The 18,752-nt window shown below is 45.2% G+C and overlaps 1 protein-coding gene across 1 annotated transcript in view; it reads right to left on the reverse strand.

Moving 5' to 3' along the window:
• PEBP4 (phosphatidylethanolamine binding protein 4) overlaps positions 1-18,752 on the reverse strand; it is a 100,210-nt gene that overhangs the window by 72,713 nt on the left and 8,745 nt on the right. Inside the window, exon 2 of the mRNA XM_077262176.1 lies at positions 8,267-8,387. Within this exon, the coding sequence (XP_077118291.1) occupies positions 8,267-8,382 (116 nt within the window). The 5' untranslated portion in view covers positions 8,383-8,387. The remainder of the gene's footprint in view (positions 1-8,266; positions 8,388-18,752) is intronic.

Genomic DNA, 18,752 nt, shown 5'->3' on the forward strand with positions numbered 1-18,752 from the left:
GATAATCGGACGTGTTGAGGCATGGAATTCCAGAGGATGGGGGATATTCGGGAGAAATCTTGGAGGCGATTATGTGAGGAAAGAATAAGTGTGGAGGAGAGTAGGAGGTCTTGGGATGAACGAAGATTACGTGAGGGAAGATAGTGGGAGATTAGTTCAGAGATATAGGGAGGGGACAGGTTGTGGATGGCTTTGTAGATCAGTGTTAGTAGTTTGAACTGGATTCGTTGGGGAATTGGGAGCCAGTGGAGGGATTTGCAGAGGGGAGAAGCAGGGGAGTAGCGAGGAGAGAGGTGGATTAGGCGGGCAGCAGAGTTGAGGACAGACTGGAGTGGTGCAAGGGAGCTAGCGGGGAGGCCACAGAGGAGGGTGTTGCAGTAATCGAGGCGGGAGATGATGAGAGCATGCACAAGAGTTTTGGTAGATTGTGGACTGAGGAAGGAACGGATTCTGGCAATATTTTTGAGTTGGAGGCGACAGGAGGTGGCAAGAGCTTGGACGTGAGGTTTGAAGGACAGGGCAGAGTCAAGAGTTACCCCGAGGCAGCGGATTTCAGGAGCGGGAGAGAGCGTGATGCCGTTCACCATAATAGATAGACTGGGTAGGGGGGATACGTGAGTTGGGGGAAAGATGATGAATTCGGTTTTGTCTACATTGAGTTTTAGGAAGCGAGAGGTGAAGAAGGAGGATATGGCTGACAGACACTTCGGGATTCTGGACAGCAGGGAGGTGACATCTGGGCCAGAGAGGTAGATCTGAGTGTCGTCTGCATACAGGTGGTACTGGAAGCCATGGGACTTTATGAGTTGTCCTAGGCCAAGGGTATAGATGGAAAAAAGTAGGGGTCCTAGGTCAGAGCCTTGAGGGACTCCGACAGAGAGAGGGCGGGATGAGGAGGTAGTGTGGGAGTGGGAAACGCTAAATGTGCGGTTGGATAGGTATGAGGCAATCCAGGACAGGGCGAGGTCTTTGATGCCAAGGGAAGAAAGAATCTGTAGCAGTAGGCAGTGATCGACTGTGTCGAAAGCAGAGGACAGGTCAAGAAGGAGGAGGATGGAGAACTGTCTGTTAGCTTTGGCTGTGACTAGGTCATTAGTAATTTTTGTCAGGGCAGTTTCGGTGGAGTGGCGGGGGCGGAAGCCAGATTGGAGGTTGTCATATTCTAATTGTATTCTAATAAATATAGTTTTTGCTCTAAGTGGTCTGATTACTTATATGATGGTGAGAAACTGAATAAGCACGATGTTAATATTTTACAACAGTAAATTTATTGTTACGAATTGGCCATTTATGAAGGAGTCGGAGTCGGAGTCGGAGTCAGAACCTGATAAAATCCAGGAGTCGGAGTCGCAACTGTGGCTTACCGACTCAACAGCCCTGCCAGACATGTTATCTATCCTCGTGCATCAATGAGCCTCGTACGCCCCTGGCTCAGCAGTTGTCTCTTCTTGGACCACGTTTGGTAGATAATGACTATTGGGAATTTTATTATTATTATTATTATTCATTTTTATAGCGCCATTTATTCCATGGCGCTTTACATGTGAAGTACGGGGCAAATATAGACAAACATTAAACATGAGCAAAAACAAGGCACACGGGTACATAAGGAGGGAGGACCCTGCCCGCGAGGGCTCACAGTCTGCAGGGGATGGGTGATGATACACTAGGAGAGGGTAGAGCTGGTTGTGCGGCGGTTCAGTAGGTTCAGGATCACTGCAGGCTTGTCGGAAGAGGTGAGTCTTCAGGCTCTTTTTGAAAGTTTCTATGGTAGGCGAGAGTCTGATGTGCTGGGGTAGAGAGTTCCAGAGTATGGGGGAAGCACGGGAGAAGTCTTGGATGCGGTTGTGGGAAGAAGATATGAGGGGGGAGTAGAGAAGGAGGTCTTGAGAGGATCGGAGGTTGCGTGTTGGTAGGTACCGGGAGATCATGTCACAGATGTATGGAGGAGATAGGTTGTGGATGGCTTTGTAGGTCATTGTGAGGGTTTTGAACTGGAGTCTCTGGGCGATAGGAAGCCAGTGAAGGGCTTGGCATAGGGGAGAGGCTGGGGAATAGCGGGGAGACAGGTAGATTAGTCGAGCAGCAGAGTGTAGGATGGATTGGAGTGGTGCCAGAGTGCTAGAGGGGAGTCCAGAGAGTAGGAGGTTGCAGTAGTCGAGGCGGGAGATGATAAGGGCATGCACTAGTGTTTTTGCGGTGTCGCGGTCAAGGAATGCGCGGATCCGGGAAATGTTTTTGAGTTTGAGGCGGCAGGAGGCAAGGGCTTGGATATGTGGCTTGAAAGAGAGGGCAGAGTCGAGGATCACCCCGAGGCACCGGGCGTGTGGGACTGGGGAAAGTGAGCAGCCATTGACATTGATGGATAGGTCGGGTGGAGGGGTAGAGTGAGATGGGGGAAAGATGATGAATTCTGTTTTGTCCATGTTCAGTTGTAGAAAGCGAGCAGAAAAGAAGGCTGAAATAGCAGACAGACAGTGCGGGATTTTGGTAAGTAAGGAGGTGAGGTCAGGTCCGGATAGGTAGATCTGCGTGTCGTCGGCATAGAGATGGTACTGCATACCGTGGGATTCTATGAGCTGTCCCAGACCGAAGGTGTAGATGGAGAAGAGAAGGGGTCCTAGAACAGAGCCTTGAGGAACACCGACTGACAAGGGGCGAGGTGAGGAGGTGGTGTGGCGGAGGGAGACACTGAATGTCCGATCTGTCAGATATGATGAGATCCAGGAAAGGGCCAAGTCTGTGATGCCAAGAGATGAGAGGATTTGTAGCAGAAGGGAGTGGTCCACAGTGTCAAAGGCAGAAGACAGGTCCAGGAGAAGGAGGACAGAGTAGTGTTGCTTGCTCCTGGCAGTTAGTAGGTCATTGGTGACTTTAGTTAGGGCAGTTTCAGTTGAGTGATGGGAACGGAAGCCAGATTGTAATCGATCAAAGAGGGAGCAGGAGGAGAGGTGAGAGGACAATTCAAGATGGACGTGTTGCTCCAGCAATTTAGAGGCATAAGGAAGAAGAGATATCGGGCGATAGCTAGACACAGAGGATGGGTCGAGGGAGGGCTTTTTGAGGATGGGTGTGATCTTGGCATGCTTGAAGGATGAGGGGAAGACACCTGTTGTGAGTGAGAGGTTGAAGAGGTGCGTTAGGGTTGGGATGAAGACCGTGGAAAGGTTAGGGATGAGGTGGGATGGGAGCGGGTCGAGCGTGCAGGTGGTGAGGTGTGATCTTGACAGGAGGGTGGAGAGCTGATCTTCTGTCATGGTGGAGAAGCTGGTTTTGGAGGAGCAGGGGTGAGCAGCTAAGAGGGGCAGTGGGCGCTGTGGGCCAAAGCTTTCTCTGATCGTATCGATCTTCTGTTCATATTCTGTTGAATATCTAATACCTGAAATATTGGAGATGCTCTAACCCAGCCGCCTGGCATCATATTTTGGCTTCAGTCTTAGTTGCTCCCATCCTTTCGCTTGCTTGTTTTCCAGTTTCCAGCACTTTTGACTGTAGCTGATCACTTGCTGTGAAATGTACCGCCCAACTGACAGGAGCCATTGTCATCAGATGATCAATGTTACTCACAGCACCTGTGTATGGTGGCCAGTCACTGCACACGGGATCACACAGCAGCTTGCGGCCACTATACACAAGAGAGGGGAGAAGGGAGCGCGCACCAGATCACATCGTGCACGTTCTCATCCCTCTCCGGTCAGCATCAGCTGTCAATGCTGTCTGATCCTGTGTGCAGCGAGCGACTGTTATACACAGGAGAGGGGTGACAACTCCGCACCTGCACAGACTGACACTGTGTGCAGGCGCTCAGCCCCTCTAGTGTCAGTATGTGAAGGGCTGTGGGGTCAGTTCAAATGATTCGAAGCGAGAGCTGACAATCGCCATGAAGGAAGGGGCAGAGTATTGTAAATTAGGCTGTGGGCAGGTGCACTGAGCACTTGGCCACACCAAGGGAGCACCGAAGCCTCCTCGTTTACATATGTAATAAAACAGTTTTTCTCTAAAATACATTTACTAAACTCTACAGTGCCCGTATGATTATTATAGAGGCCATGTTCCCTAAATTGAAATCAAAATGGTTCAATTTAAGTTTTGGGTTTTTTTTGTGGGTGGGGGTGGGAATGTCGGACTTCCTTTAAATGGCTTCTCAGCTTTGGACATCAGTAACAAGAAGAGGATTATAAAATGACTCCCAACCAACCCACCCTAGGTCCTCACAGCAATCGGCTTTTTTAGTAGTTCCATTACCTTCAGCGTCTCCGATATTTTATATACAAGAATAATTGTAGTGTAGAAGATTGAACAAAAATCGTTTCTTTTACTCACTTGCTCCAGAAAGAGAGAAATCGAGAGAAAGAAGAAAAGAAGAAATCGAGAGGAAGACAGAATAAAAACTGAGAGAAAGAGAAATAAAATGATGAGAAATGGAGGGAGAGAAAGAAATCAAGAGCAGGAAAGATCGAGAAAATTGAGAGAGTTCGAAAGAGAGATCGAAGATGTGAGATTAAGAACAAGAGATTGAGATGGAATAATCAAGAGATTGAGTGAGAGAAAGAGATAGTGATCAAGAGCGAGAAACCTCAAGAATGAGAATGCTACATGGCTGTGACTTTGGTGGCCTGGCAACTCTAAATAGGGCTACCATGGACAGACTGTCGGCTGGCTACTTCTACTATCGTTCCCATGAGAGCCCGAGCCTTCACCCTTTAATTCCTTCTTCTAAACAGGGATGTGGGCTTATGGGGTATTCCCATCTCCAAGACCCCATCACAATATGTAGTGGATGAATAATAATAATAGAGAGAGATCAAGAAATCGAGAGAGAGATTGGAATTGAAAGAGAGAGAACTAAAGAAATACAGAAGTAGAGAAAGATTGTGAGAAAGATAAAGAATACGATTGAGAAAGTGTTTGACACGAATTGCCATTTTTACTGACTACTGCAATCTCAGAATTATTCACCCGTTCATGAAAAGCAAATGTGATGCATAGCCAGACACCAACTTCAGGCAGGGTTCCTGAGGAGTCTTAGCCCAAACCTCATGGATAATGGCCTCCAATTCACTAATACTCTTGGGTTATGAAGAAAGTGGTCCAGAAAATTACGAGAAGTGATCATTGCCTTGTGTAAACAAGCAAAAGGATGCAAAAAGATACAAAGGCACCAGGATAGCAGTCAGGAACCTTGTTGCAGCAAAGTTGTAGGTATTAACAGTACAATTCAGCACAGTATTAGCAGAAATCAATTACGGTACTTTTTAACTAAATTTTTTTCCATTTTAATGCTGCATATTGTGACAAAGTCACTGGCAAAGTGGTGGAGGGGAGATACGTTTCACTGAGACTATTATCTTCAGTGATTTGAAACCCAGAAGGTTCCTCCAGCAGACTATGTGTCGAGAGGGGTTAATTGGCCATTTTAAGGGCTGGATTTTTGTACACAACCATAGAGCGGATGGGAGGTTGTCCACATTATCTCCACCCCAGTGTTCGGTAGGGCTGGAGATAGGAACTCCAGTGCTATGTGTCCTGACAAGGAAGCTGAACCAGTGTATGTTGATTTTCTTGAACGGGCGGATCCCCGCAACCACACGGACTGTTCAGTATGTTATGATTTTATTTTTCATTAGGCCAGAAAAGGCCTTGTTGATTTTTGCTAACTCTGCACTGACTCGGGAACGCTGTCTCTTATCCTCTCACTGGTTTATTAAGAATGCTGCATGAGTCTTCCTCCGTGTGCAACCGAGTGAGCCGATCTACCACAATATGCAGTGTGAAAAAATACTGTGATAGGGTTAATTACTCTAGTTTGCTACTTTCCTGCATTAAACAGATGCTGAACTGTGCTATAACAACTGCTTAGATCTGTACACCTGTCATATGGATCTACCAAAGTCGATTAGGGAGGGAAGCGCCATACACAAGCTCTGCCTTCTAGAAGCCACAGTGAGAGCAGGAGCAGAACCTGCACAACACTCTGACTATAGCATCATTACATTGTCAGCGAGAGAGCTGGGCAGACTCCTTCCTGCTCTCACTTTGCTATATGAAGGCGCACTATTAGGACTCTCCATCGCCCCTCTCTGTGTGCCTGTCACCGATGCAGCACCTGAAAAGCACCTGGTGGCTCTGGTATCATTGTAATAGTAGTGAATGTTGTGCAGATTCCACTCCTATCACTGACTTCTTGAAGGCAAATAGTGCCCCAGATATGTTGTAAGGATTTAAGTAGTTGGTACAGCACATATTAGCATCTATTTTCTGCAAAAAAGCAGCAAAATAGCATAAGTAGAGTGCGTACTACCTCAATACTCAGGCAGTGCATAGCTGCCTGAGCCTGCAATAAAATCTGGTATCAGGGGTGCTTCTCGGGCTACCACAGCAACCTAGTGTGGACTAGCACAGACGGAGTTGGCTGTAGGAAAAAGGAGAGAAGCATGGCACAGGCAAGTAACATGAAGCCTACAGATAAGCATGGCGATGTCTCTGTGATGCCTACAGATAAGCATGGTGGTGGCTCGGTTATACTCCAGAGCGGCTTTGCTTCCTCTAGAACTGAAAACCTGCAACTTATGGAGGACAAAATTAATTAAATCCAGTACCAGGATGTCCTATAAAAAAGTCTTGCCTTCTGTGAGGAAGCTGAAGCATGGGCATTATTGGACTTTCCAAGAGGACAATGATTCCAAGCATACCTCCTAGTTAATCAAGGATTAGTCTCAGAAGAAGTCTTGAAAAATTGTAGAGTGTGACTGAACTCTATAGAAAATCTTTGATGGGATTTGAAGAGGTCACTGCTCATGGGGAGTGGATAAAGAAACCTCAGGAACACAGCAAGAAGCTGCTGTCTGGTAATGCATCATGGTCGCAGCAGGTCGTAACAGCCAGAGGGGCTCTACTAAGTACCAAAGATGCCGGTCATGAAGATGTTGAATAATTCTCAGACTGCAGTAGTCAGTAAATATGGCATTGTGAGCTGAATTTTGGAGAAATCATTTGTTATAAAACCTGCGCTGATCTATTTAAAGCTGCCTTACACCCTAAATGGCCACCATGATTCCTCTCCAGCCTTTTTTGGACTTTTACAATCTCCTTTTGTGGCTTTGCGATATCTACATACTTTTAACATCGAGTTTTGTTTTCCAAATTCAGCACAAAATGTCACTTTTTTCTGACTATAGTAGTCTTAAAATTATTCAGTCCCTTAATGACAAACAAGCATCTTTAGTATGTAGTAGAGCTCCCATATCTGCCATTAGTTTTGATTTGATTGGTTTATTGCAAATTGCAGAAAGTGTACACATTTTGATAATAATCAGAATTTACAATTGGGGGGGGGGGGGGGAGGGACAACAATTTTGATTGCAACCATAGAAAACCTTCATATTGCACAGTGTTTACTGTGATACAATATTTGTATTAACACCTAGCTGAAGGGGTTGTTCTCACTTGTCATCTTCTGAGGATGTTCCACTGCCTCCCGAATTCCTGTTTTTTGAAGGTAACATTTCGTGTTCTGTATTTCCTAACAGATTACCTTTTGTGATATGTGGTGTGGGAGGTTCAAATAGTCATTTTTCCAGCGCAGGCAAAACATGAAAGTGGTATGGGGGCCTAATTAACTTTATTTTCTCTCCTGAAATAATTGTAAACTAAATCAATAAATCTTTTTAGTTGCTGAAAGGCTGCGTGCACTCTTGCACTTTATTTTGTATTAATGCGTATGTGTCTCTTAAATATAAAATTCAACAATTTTGATAAAATATGTTCCGTTTTTGCAATTGTAGAGTCTGTACAAGGCAAAGTGGAGTTGGGAAAAATAATTTAATTTTTCAGGGAAGGCAGATCACCCAAGATGTAGATAGGGATAAAAAAAACAACAACTCAAGGCAATCTGCAAACTTAAACATAAGCTGTATATGAGTGTAAAGAGACAAAAAAACAACAACACAAATACAAGGCAGACTCTAGAGAGGGAGGAAGAATAAAAGCACACAATCAGTGTAGGTCATAACACAGAAGAGGAGATTCCTCATAGGCTGAAGAAGGGTAAATCAGTCCAGGAATGAAGCTGTGCAAATACATGAGCCCTTATGACGATAGTATTTTCCTAGACACACAGACCTCACATCCAGCACGTATTATACAGAGGGACATGTCCTCATGAAAATGCCCCAAAACTAGGAAGTAATTTCAAACTATATTTCAAGGGGTCAGATATAGCACAATTATAGATTATATGGAACTATAATTAAAAACAAAAACTTACCTACAAAACTGAGCATCATCACCAGTAATAGGATGTAGATCGCATGTGGCATGGATCACTGTGAAAAGGCCCACTAGTGACAAGTGGCACATATGAAGAAGCAACGCCTTCCACATTGTTCCTTGGAGGAAGCACAGCAGTCACATTACAGACTAATAATACTAGCATCTACATTGTATTTCTCTACAGAACCAGACTGACTGGTTTATAAACTTTGCCTATTGACATAGACAACAAATACCAATACAGATATTACAGGGATTGTCCCCTACACGAACAACCCCTTGTCAATCATTATATTCCCCTCCCCCCCATGTAGAATAATAGTAGCCTATACTCACCTCCGGTGCCACTCTAGTTGTGTCGGCACTGGCTCTCCTGGGGCTTGCATGACATTATGTCATGAGAGCACTGCAGCCAATCAGAAGCCATTTTACTCTCACTTCCTCTGGATGTATCTGACATCCAGAGGATAGTTGCAGTTGTCACTACTTTCGGGTGTTAGTTTCGTTGAAAGAGGTATACAGAACGGTAGGTATGTTTATTTTTAGGGTGTTACTCCCATGCCTCCGCTGGGCCCCCGCTCTCTCTCTGCTCCCCGGCGCCCTGCTGTGGTCTCTGGCCTTCCTCCTGCTTCCTCGCGAGCGGCCAGGACTTCCCTGGGTATGGTGTTGAGGACGCGTGTGCTCCCGCTCTCTTAGGCTACGTTCACATTTGCGGTCAGCGCCGCAGCGTCGGGCGCCGCAGCGGCGCCGCATGCGTCATGCGCCCCTATATTTAACATGGGGGCGCATGGACATGCGTTGTGCTGCGTTTTGCGCCGCATGGCCACAAGCGTTGGACGCAAGAAACGCATCAAGTTGCATTTTTTTTGCGTCCAACTTTCGGCCAAAAAGGACGCATGCGGCGCAAAACGCAGCGTTTTAGCGTGCGTTTTGCCGCGTTTTTGTTTGCGTTGTGCGCTGCGGCGCCAACGCTGCGGCGCACAACGCAAATGTGAACGTAGCCTTAAAGAGACAGCGGACATTTTTGAAAATATGCTATTAACCAATCATGTTATGCTGTGTGTTATTTCTGGCCCCTCTGCCACTGGGAGGACGCCGGGGCAACAAGTGATTCCTATTGCTAACTTCCGGTTTAGTGTTCCGTTTGCTCTGAGCCCCGCTGTGCCTTGCCTGAGTCCTCCTTGTATACGACTAATACTGTTTGTCTCCTCAGACTACTGGTGACTCCTTACGCGGAACCTGGAACGATACCTGCACTGCCTCTACTACTGCTACCCGGTCCAGCTGTTCTACTAACCCGGACCCAGGACAGTATTGCCTGAGCCAGCTCCATCCCTTGCTTACGCTACCAGTAATCTAACTATTACTACTCTGTCAATTATCCCTGCCTGAATATCCCCGCCTGACTATGGGCCAGCTTCCACATAACCAGGCTCTGTCTGTAGGTAGCACCTGCGTCCCCTGGGCATTCCATTCTGACCCTGCACAAGGGCTTTTACTATGGGTGTCTGGGGCTCGCATCGTTACGCCCCCTGCAGTTCTCGGTTCGTGGTCCCGTGGTTCCACAAGATTAAAGTAAACGAATGTGCACTGCAACACCTGTGCCTCTGCTTTCATTCATTACATAGGGTGACTTTTCTGCATACCAGTATCTACGAATCATGGTTTCTCCACAATAAGGAACAATAAAAAAAACTGACTGGCGCATCCAAACTAGTGTGAATAAGTGCATACCAGGAGTAACTACCTCCACATACAATATACTAAAAAAGGTTGCACCCTATCGTGCCAAAGCATGTCAATGTGAAATATATGAAATATGAATAGCAATACGGCTTTTGAATATTAGGAAAAAATGAACGAGACGGATCGCACAAAATTTTGCCAAATAATGTCTGCCCATCAACCAATGTCAAGGTGGTCTCAAGTAACTGATGGGTCCCTAATCAGTGTGAACACCTTAGGTTGATGTCCGAATTCCTGGGTGAATGTGGACACCTCTCTCAGTAAAGCCTGTATTTACAGGTAGATAGGAACCTGCAGCAATTAAAATCACCCCATGGTGAAGGGCAGAGTGCTCGGTCAGTAAGCTAACATAGAAACAACAAAAAAATGACTGGCACATCAAAACTAGTGTGAATAGCTATTCACACTAGTTTTGATGTGCCAGTCATTTTTTTTGTTGTTTCTATGTTAGCTTACTGACCAAGCACTCTGCCCTTCACCATGGGGTACCAGGAGTACCTACCTCCATATACAATATACAAAAAAAATTCATCAGTTACTTGAGACCACATTGACGTTGGTTGATGGGCAGACATTATTTGGCCAAATTTTGTGCAAAGCGTCTCATTTTTTCCTAATATTCAAAAGCTGTATTGCTATTCATATTTCATATATTTCACATTTACATGCTTTGGCTCGACAGAGTGCAACCTTTTTTTGTATATGGAGGTGGCTGCTCCTGGTATGCACTTATTCACACTAGTTTGAATGTGCCAGTCAGCTTTTTGTCATTTGTATGTTAGCTTAGTGACTGAGCACTCTGCCCTTCACCATGTGGTGATTTTAATTGCTGCAGGTTCCTTTGTGAAAAAAAATTGAGAATTTGGTGAAAATTTTGCAATTTTCAAACTTTTAATTTTTATGCCCTGAAAATCAGAGTTGTCACACAAAATAGTTAAATAACATTTCCCACATGTCTACTTTACATCAGTACAATCTTTGAAACATCATTTTTTTTGTTAAGAAGTTATAAGGGTTACAAGTTGACCAGAGATTTCTCATATTTCCAGCAAAAACATTTTTTAAGGACCACTTCACATTTGAAGCGACTTTGAGGGGCCTATGTGACCATTCTAAAAACTGCACCCCCAAGATGCTCAAAATCACATTCAAAAAGTTTATTAACCCTATAGGTGCTTCACAAGAATGGAAAGTGGAACAAAAAATAAATAAATAATGAACATTTCCCCTTTTTTTTTTTTTACAAAAATTTTAATTTAGACTCAATTTTTTTATTTTCACAACTGTAACAGGGCAAAATGAGCCCCAAAAATTGTTGTGCAATTTCTCCTGAGTACACAGATGTGTATTGAAAACTATGTGGTTGAAAACTACTTTTGAGGAACAGTGCAAAGGTCAGAAGGGAAGAAGTGTCATATTGAAGTTCAGATTTTGCTGTACTGGTTTGAGGGTGCCATGTCATTTATATCTTTCTTATGTTTGGGCTCTTTTACACAATAAAGACTATTTTTTAGAAAAAATAATTATTTTTGCATCCCTTTATTCTGAGAGCTATAACTTTTCGTTTTTTTGGGGGGGAACAAGATGACATTTTTATAGATACAATTTTTATTTACATTCATCTTTTTGATAGCTAGCACATGGAGGGCTGTGCGGCCCTTCAAAGAAATGCCACCCCACACCATTACTGACCCACTGCCAAACCGGTCATGATGAAGGATGTTGCAGGCAGATCGCTCTCCATGGCGTCTCCAGACTCGGTCACGTCTGTCACATGTGCTCAGTGTGAATCTACTCACATCCATGAAGAGCACAGGGTGCCAATGTTGAATCTGCCAATCTTGGTGTTCTCTGACAAATGCCAATCGTCCTGCATGGTGTTGGGCTGTAAGCGCAACAAACACTTGTGGACGTTGGGCACTCATACCTCCCTCATAGAGTCTGTTTCTGACAGTTTGAGCAGACACATGGATGTTAGTGGCCTGCTGGAGGTCATTTTGCAGGGCTCTGGCACTGCTTCTCCTGTTCCTACATGCACAAAAGAGGAGGTCGCGGTGTTGCTGCTCCATGCCCTGGACACTGTGCTGAGACACAGCTACCCTTCTTGCCACAACTCGCATTGATGTGCCATCCTGGATGAGCTGCACTGCCTGAGCAACTTCTCTGGGTTATAAACACCGCATCATGCTACTGTACTTTTAGAGGTGAGGGCAATGACAAAAAGCAAAAATTACCAAAACAGCCTAAAAAGATGAGAACAGAGAAATGGTCTGTGGTCTCCCCCTGCAGAACAGCTCCTTTATAGGGGTTGTCTTGCTAATTGCTTTTCATTTCTACCTGTTGTCTGTTCCATTTGCACAGCAGAAGGAGAAATTGATTTACAATCAGTGTTGATTTATAACTGGACAGTTGGTTTCACAGAAGTCTGATTGACTTGGAGTTACATTGTGTTGTATAAAAATTCAGTTACTTTTTTTGAGCAGTGTACATGCTTTTTTCCATTATATTATGATTTATTTATTTTTTTAAATATTTTTATAACCTTTTTTTTTTAGTTAGTCCCACTATGGGACTTTCACTTTTTGCAGTCTGATTGCTGTTATATAGGATAGCAATGCAGGATCATTGCAATGATGTATAGCTTGTCAGCCATGCAGACACAGGTTAGTTAGATCATGCGCAGTGCATGGTGACCCGGGTGTCATTATGGCAACGATCAGGCCTGCGTGATGCCATCGCAGGGGCGCCAATCAGGGGGCAGAAGGAGCTCCCTCTGCCTGCCTTTTAAATTCTGCATTCGATCGCAGCATTTAGGGGGTTAAAGTGCCGAGTGTGCACACGAAGTCGCCAAGACATATCCATACGTCCAAGGTTGGTAAGTACCTACGGACCTAGACTTATGGATACGTCCAGGGTCGTGAAGGAGTTAATGGTGCAATCAACATGCTCCACACACCCGAAGCTTGCCACTGGCCAACTGTGCAGCCATTACCTTTCTGCAGGTGGACGGAGCTCTAGTCGCCCAGCCGTCGGCAGTGTGTGGCCACAGAATATAACAGGTCGATCAATCAGGATCTAGTAATCAATCTTACTCAAAAATCTAATGTGATCACCCAGTGTCCTGTAATCGAGGCTAATCTAGAATATAAGGAAATTACTCAGTATGTGGAAATCATGATTAGGGCTCGCTCACACTGATGTATATTCTCTCGGGACGACTATGCAAATGACACTGTCAGAGTTTGATCTGAGCGTCATCTTAGTGTGATCCGATTCTCTTGCATAAGAGAATCGCTGAAGAGGTGCATAGAAGGAGAACAATGAGCTTTTGGTCTGTTTTTGACACTATTTTTGCTGCGTGAAAAATGCAGCGTCTTACAGATCCAGCAAAGTGGATGGGATTTATAGAAATCTTCTGCCTACTGGGCTTCTTTTTAACGCTGCGTAATGTAACCCTGCGGTGCGTGTTTCCAATCTCCAGCTTGTCAGTTTCTCTAGCGGGGACACAGAGTTTTTGTGGAAAATGCGAAGGTAAAAAATGCACATGCAGTGGCAGCGGTGGCATAAAAAAAACACATGGAATCTGCACCTAAGGCCGGTTTCACACGTCACCCCATAGGGGTGGAGCCGCATATTCATCACTGTAATGAGCGGCACCACGTGACCGCTCACACAGAACAGGCTGCCGGCACTGAGAGGAGGCATCGCGGGAGCTGGGTGAGTATTTCTCTGCAAGCGGGCGGGCGCACGGGGGGGGGATTTGACCCCAAACTTTATTTTTAACAAAAAAATAAAATAAAAAAAAAAACCTTGATTTTTCATTCCTTCTCTCCAGCGAACACTGCTGGAGAGAAGGAATGAATGCCGGCTTCAGCACCAAAAGCAGGGGACAGCGCTTAACTGTAGTGCTGTCTCCTGCACGGTCCGTGTGGTCCTCGGGCGGCACACGGCTGCCGCACGTGTGCCACACTGATGTGCCACGTGAGCACACGGACATGGATAACTCCGGTACCGATTTCTCCGGTACCGGAATTATCTGGACGTGCGAGACTGGCCTAAGCGCATCAATAAAGCTTTGTCAAAAAAGCCTGGGATGGGATGAAATGTGTAATTGGATTTGTGCATTGAAATTAAAAAAAAAATCAATTTTCCAATTCCAACACGTGAGTGCTGGGGACCTAGCTTTCTTTACTCTATCACAAAGGGCCTTGAACTTGCCAACCTGCAAAATTCTACAGCAAGAGGCCGCCAGACGGCATGGTTTACCATCAGGCTGGGGTCACTTGTTTCGTGCAAGATTTTACACAGCATATCTGTGAGCAAGTTATATTCAGATTTTGTGTTTTGTTTTTTTTAAAGGCAAGATATGCACCAAAAACAAAAAAACAAATGCAATGTGGAGGAGAAAAAGCTAAATCTCATCCAGTCTGCAGTAACTGTACTATGCTGCAGATTTTACATGAGAACCAAATAAACCAAAGTGTGAACTCAGCCTTAGGCCAGTCTCACTCGTCCAGATATTTCCGGTACCGGAAGAAACGGTCCCAGAGCTATCCGTGTCCGTGTGTGCACGTAGGCCATCCGTGTGTCATCTGTGGATTGAAACAATTTGTTTCAATTTTAACCCTATGACATTAAAAAAAAGCAGACGGACAGCATCCGTGTACGGTACATGTTTACACGCACCCATTGACTTTAAGGGGTCCGTGTGATCCGTGCGCTCCCACGAACACTGACATGTCTCTGTTTTGCACACGGACACACAGTCCGTGAAAACACGCTGACATCTGCAGAGACACATTTATTTTAGGCCGGTTTCACACGTCAGTGGCTCCGGTACGTGAGGTGACAGTTTCCTCACGTACCGGAGCCACTGACACACGTAGACCCATTAAAATCAATGCATCTGTGCAGATGTCATTGATTTTTTGCGGACCGTGTCTCCGTGTGCCAAACACGGAGACATGTCAGTGTTCGTGGGAGCGCACGTATTACACGGACCCATCAAAGTCAATGGGTCCGTGTAAAACACGGACCACACATGGACCTTCTCCGTGTGCAGTCCGTGTGGCGTGCAGGAGACAGCGCTACAGTAAGCGCTGTCCCCCCCACAAGGTGCTGAAGCCGCCATTCATATCTTCTCTGCAGCAGCGTTTGCTGCATAGAAGATATGAATAATAGTGTTTAAAAGAAAGATCTATGTGTGCGCCGCCCTCCCACCCCCTGTGCGCCCCCCCCGCTGTTCTGAAAATACTCACCCGCCTCCCTCGCAGTGTTCTGTGCTGGCCGCCCCTTCTACTGTATGCGGTCACGTGGGGCCGCCGATTAGAGTCATGAATAGGTGGCTCCACCTCCCATAGGGGTGGAGCCACCTATTCATGACTGTAAATGAGTGGCCCCATGTGACCACATACAGTAGAAGGCGCGGTCAGACCAGGAAGCATCGACAGCCAACGAGGGAAGCGGGTATTTTCAGAACAGCGGGGGGGCGCACAGGGGGTGGGGGGGCAGCGGACACATAGATCTTTCTTTTAAACACTATTATTCATATCTTCTATGCAGCAAACGCTGCTGCACAGAAGATATGAATCGCGGCTTCAGCACGATGCAGTGTACCACACGCGTGGGTACCACACGCTCCGTGTGGTACCCACTCGGCACACGGGCGGCACACGTGTGCCGCACGTATGGCCTACGTGAGCTCACGGGCACACGGACACGGATAACTCCGGTACCGATTTTTTCCGGTACCGGAATTATCTGGACGTGTGGGACAGCCCTTAATGTGTCTACGTGTGTCAGTGTTTCCGGTACATGAGGAAACGGTCACCACACGTACCGGAGCCACTGACGTGTGAAACCGGGCTAAGGAATCTTATGACCTGCCTAAGAAGGCTTCTCCTTTGCTTTTCATTACTGTTCTGATCAGACAAGAATTTTCTCATTTATGGGGAAAAAGGATACATTTTTTTTTTACTTTATATGTAATAATAATCATAATCATCTTTCCAATTATTATAAAATATGATGTAATGTGGTAAATAAATAGCTACAAAGCGCAATAATTTTGGTAAGAAATAACATAATAAACAGAGGTTTTTTTCTGCAGCAAAACCTGATCACCCTGGCAGGAAATAAGCTGCGCCAAAAACGCAGGTTTAGGTGCGTTTTTTTCTTGCGTTTTTTTCTCTTTGTGCATGCCAATAAAGTTGAGTGCACACAGAGAAAAAAAAAACTTCCTGTAGATAGAATGAATAGATAGATTGATAGAATAGATAGGATAGAATAGATAGATTACCTGCGGTATCCTCTTCCCCAGCATTTTCCCATGGTGTAGGAGGTAACTTCAGGTCAGGCAGTGAGGGAGCGCAGGCTCGGTGACGTCACGGCTCCGTCTCCTACATTCCCCAGTAGTTTACAGCTGGGGGTGGTCACATTAGCAGCGCTCCCGGTTGTAAGCTTTATCTCCCCCAGATACGTCGTGGGACACTCGTTATATTGGACTACGACGAATCAGGAAGTGTAATTTTGTTCTTTTATTATATTTTTATTACAGAAGATTGAGGGCTTCACTTTGGAATGGCAGAACAATAAAAATATGGTCAAAACTGTGTGGTGTTTTATTTCATTAAAATACTTTTTTCTGCATGTGTGTGCTTATTTAACGCTTTAACTAGAGGATTAGTAATGGATAGGTGTCTTATTGACGCCTCTCCATTACTAAGCCGGCTTAATGTCACCTTGCAATAGCAAGGTGACATTAACCCCTCATTACCCCGCTTGCCACCGCTACAGGACAAGTGGGAAGAGACGGACAAAGCGCCAAAATTGTTGCATGTCATAGATGCGCCTTTTCTGGGCAGCTGCAAGCTGCTATTTTTAGGCTGGGAGAGGGCCTATATCAATGGCCCCTTACCAGCCTGAGTGTACCAGCCCCCAGCTGTGAGCTTTAGCAAGGCTGGTTGTCAAAAATGGGGGGACCCAACACTGTTTTTTCAAATTATTTAAATAATTAAAAAAAAAATAAAAAATAGGGGACTCCTCTATTCTTGATAACTAGCCTTGCTGAACCTGACAGCTGGGGGTTGCCGCCCCCAGCTGTCAGTTTTGTCAGGCTGGTTATCAAAATTAGGGGGGAACCCATGCCGGTTTTTATTTTCATTATTTATTTATAGCGCAGGAGCAGCAGATGAATACTCCCATCCTCCGCTCCTGCTTTCACTGTAATTAGCGGTGGCAGGTGTCAGATGATGGGAGCAGTAGTCCCATCAGCTGACACCAGTGATCGGAGGTGAAGTTTACACCTCTGATCACAGCTGATCGCTCCTGCTGTCTTCTGACAGCGTGGAGCCGCGGCTCTCTGACCGTCGGGGATGATTTCTCCGCCGATCAGAATCGGTGTTTGCGGCGCTGTCATGCATATGACAGCATGGCAAACACTAATGTCGGACTCCCCATTCAAGTGAAAGGGGGGTCCACTGCTGGATGACAGGCTGCATGGACGCATCATGCAGCCTGCCATCTAGATGTAGCAGGGCCGGGTGTGAGGTCATATCCGGCTGTCCTTGACTTTTCTGCAGCATATACACTGCAAGAAAAGTCAACATAGCGTATTTGCAGCGTTTTTTCACCACCCATTCAAGTCAATGGGTGAAAAATGCTGAAAAAACACTGAAAGTGACATGCCTTATGTAAAAAAAAAAACGCCGCAAAGCACAAAATACTGATCAAACAAAAACCCAATGTGTGTGCATGAGATTTCTGAAATATCATAGGCTTTGCTGGTACTGTAAAAGCAGCTGAAAATTAGCATAAAAAAGCAGCAAAAAAACGCAGCAAAAACGCCCTGTGTGAACTCACCATAAACCTACTTTGAAAAGCCAGCCGAAGATTACGTTATATTTCTTGTATTCTTAGCCCTAGAGGCCGGTTCCCATAGCTTCTTCCCACCCCGTTCCCGCTGACTGACAGGTCTCTCCCTATGTACATACAGAGAGACTGTCAATCAAAGGGATCAGATCAGGGTGCGACTGGACTCACTAATAATCCAAGAAATATAGGGGGATATTCATATATTTTAAAGAATATAATGCCGTTTGCAGGGAATGCAAGGCAAGTGTTAGAAGAGCAAAAGCCAGTAATGAAGTGAGGCTTGCAAGGGAGCCCAAAAGCAGTAAAATAGCCCCAACATCCTATGTCAAAGGCAAAAGAAAAGTCAAACATGCTATAGCAGCACTTTTAGACCTAATACTATCTAATAGACCTGACAGAATAACAAATCTGCAGGTGGTCGGGCATCTAGGAAATAGCGACCACAATATTGTACAGTTTCACCTGTCTTTCACTAGGGGGACTTGTCAGGGAGTCACAAAAACACTGAACTTTAGGAAGGCAAAGTTTGACCAGCTTGGAGATGCCCTTAATCTGGCCTCAGAAATAAGAATACAGATAATAAATGGAAAATGTTTAAGAACATCCTAAATAGGCACTGTAAGCGGTTTATACCTTGTGGGAATAAAAGGACTAGAAATAGGAAAAACCCAATGTGGCTAAACAAAGAAGGAAGAGGGGCAATTAACAGTAAAAAGAAAGCATTTGCACTACTAAAGCAGGATGGCACCATTGAAGCTCTAAAAAACTATAGGGAGAAAAATACTTTATCTAAAAAACTAATTAAAGCTGCCAAAAAGGAAACAGAGAAGCACATTGCTAAGGAGAGTAAAACTAATCCCAAA

This window comes from Ranitomeya variabilis, chromosome 5 (assembly GCF_051348905.1).
Source record: "Ranitomeya variabilis isolate aRanVar5 chromosome 5, aRanVar5.hap1, whole genome shotgun sequence".
Taxonomy (NCBI): domain Eukaryota; kingdom Metazoa; phylum Chordata; class Amphibia; order Anura; family Dendrobatidae; genus Ranitomeya; species Ranitomeya variabilis.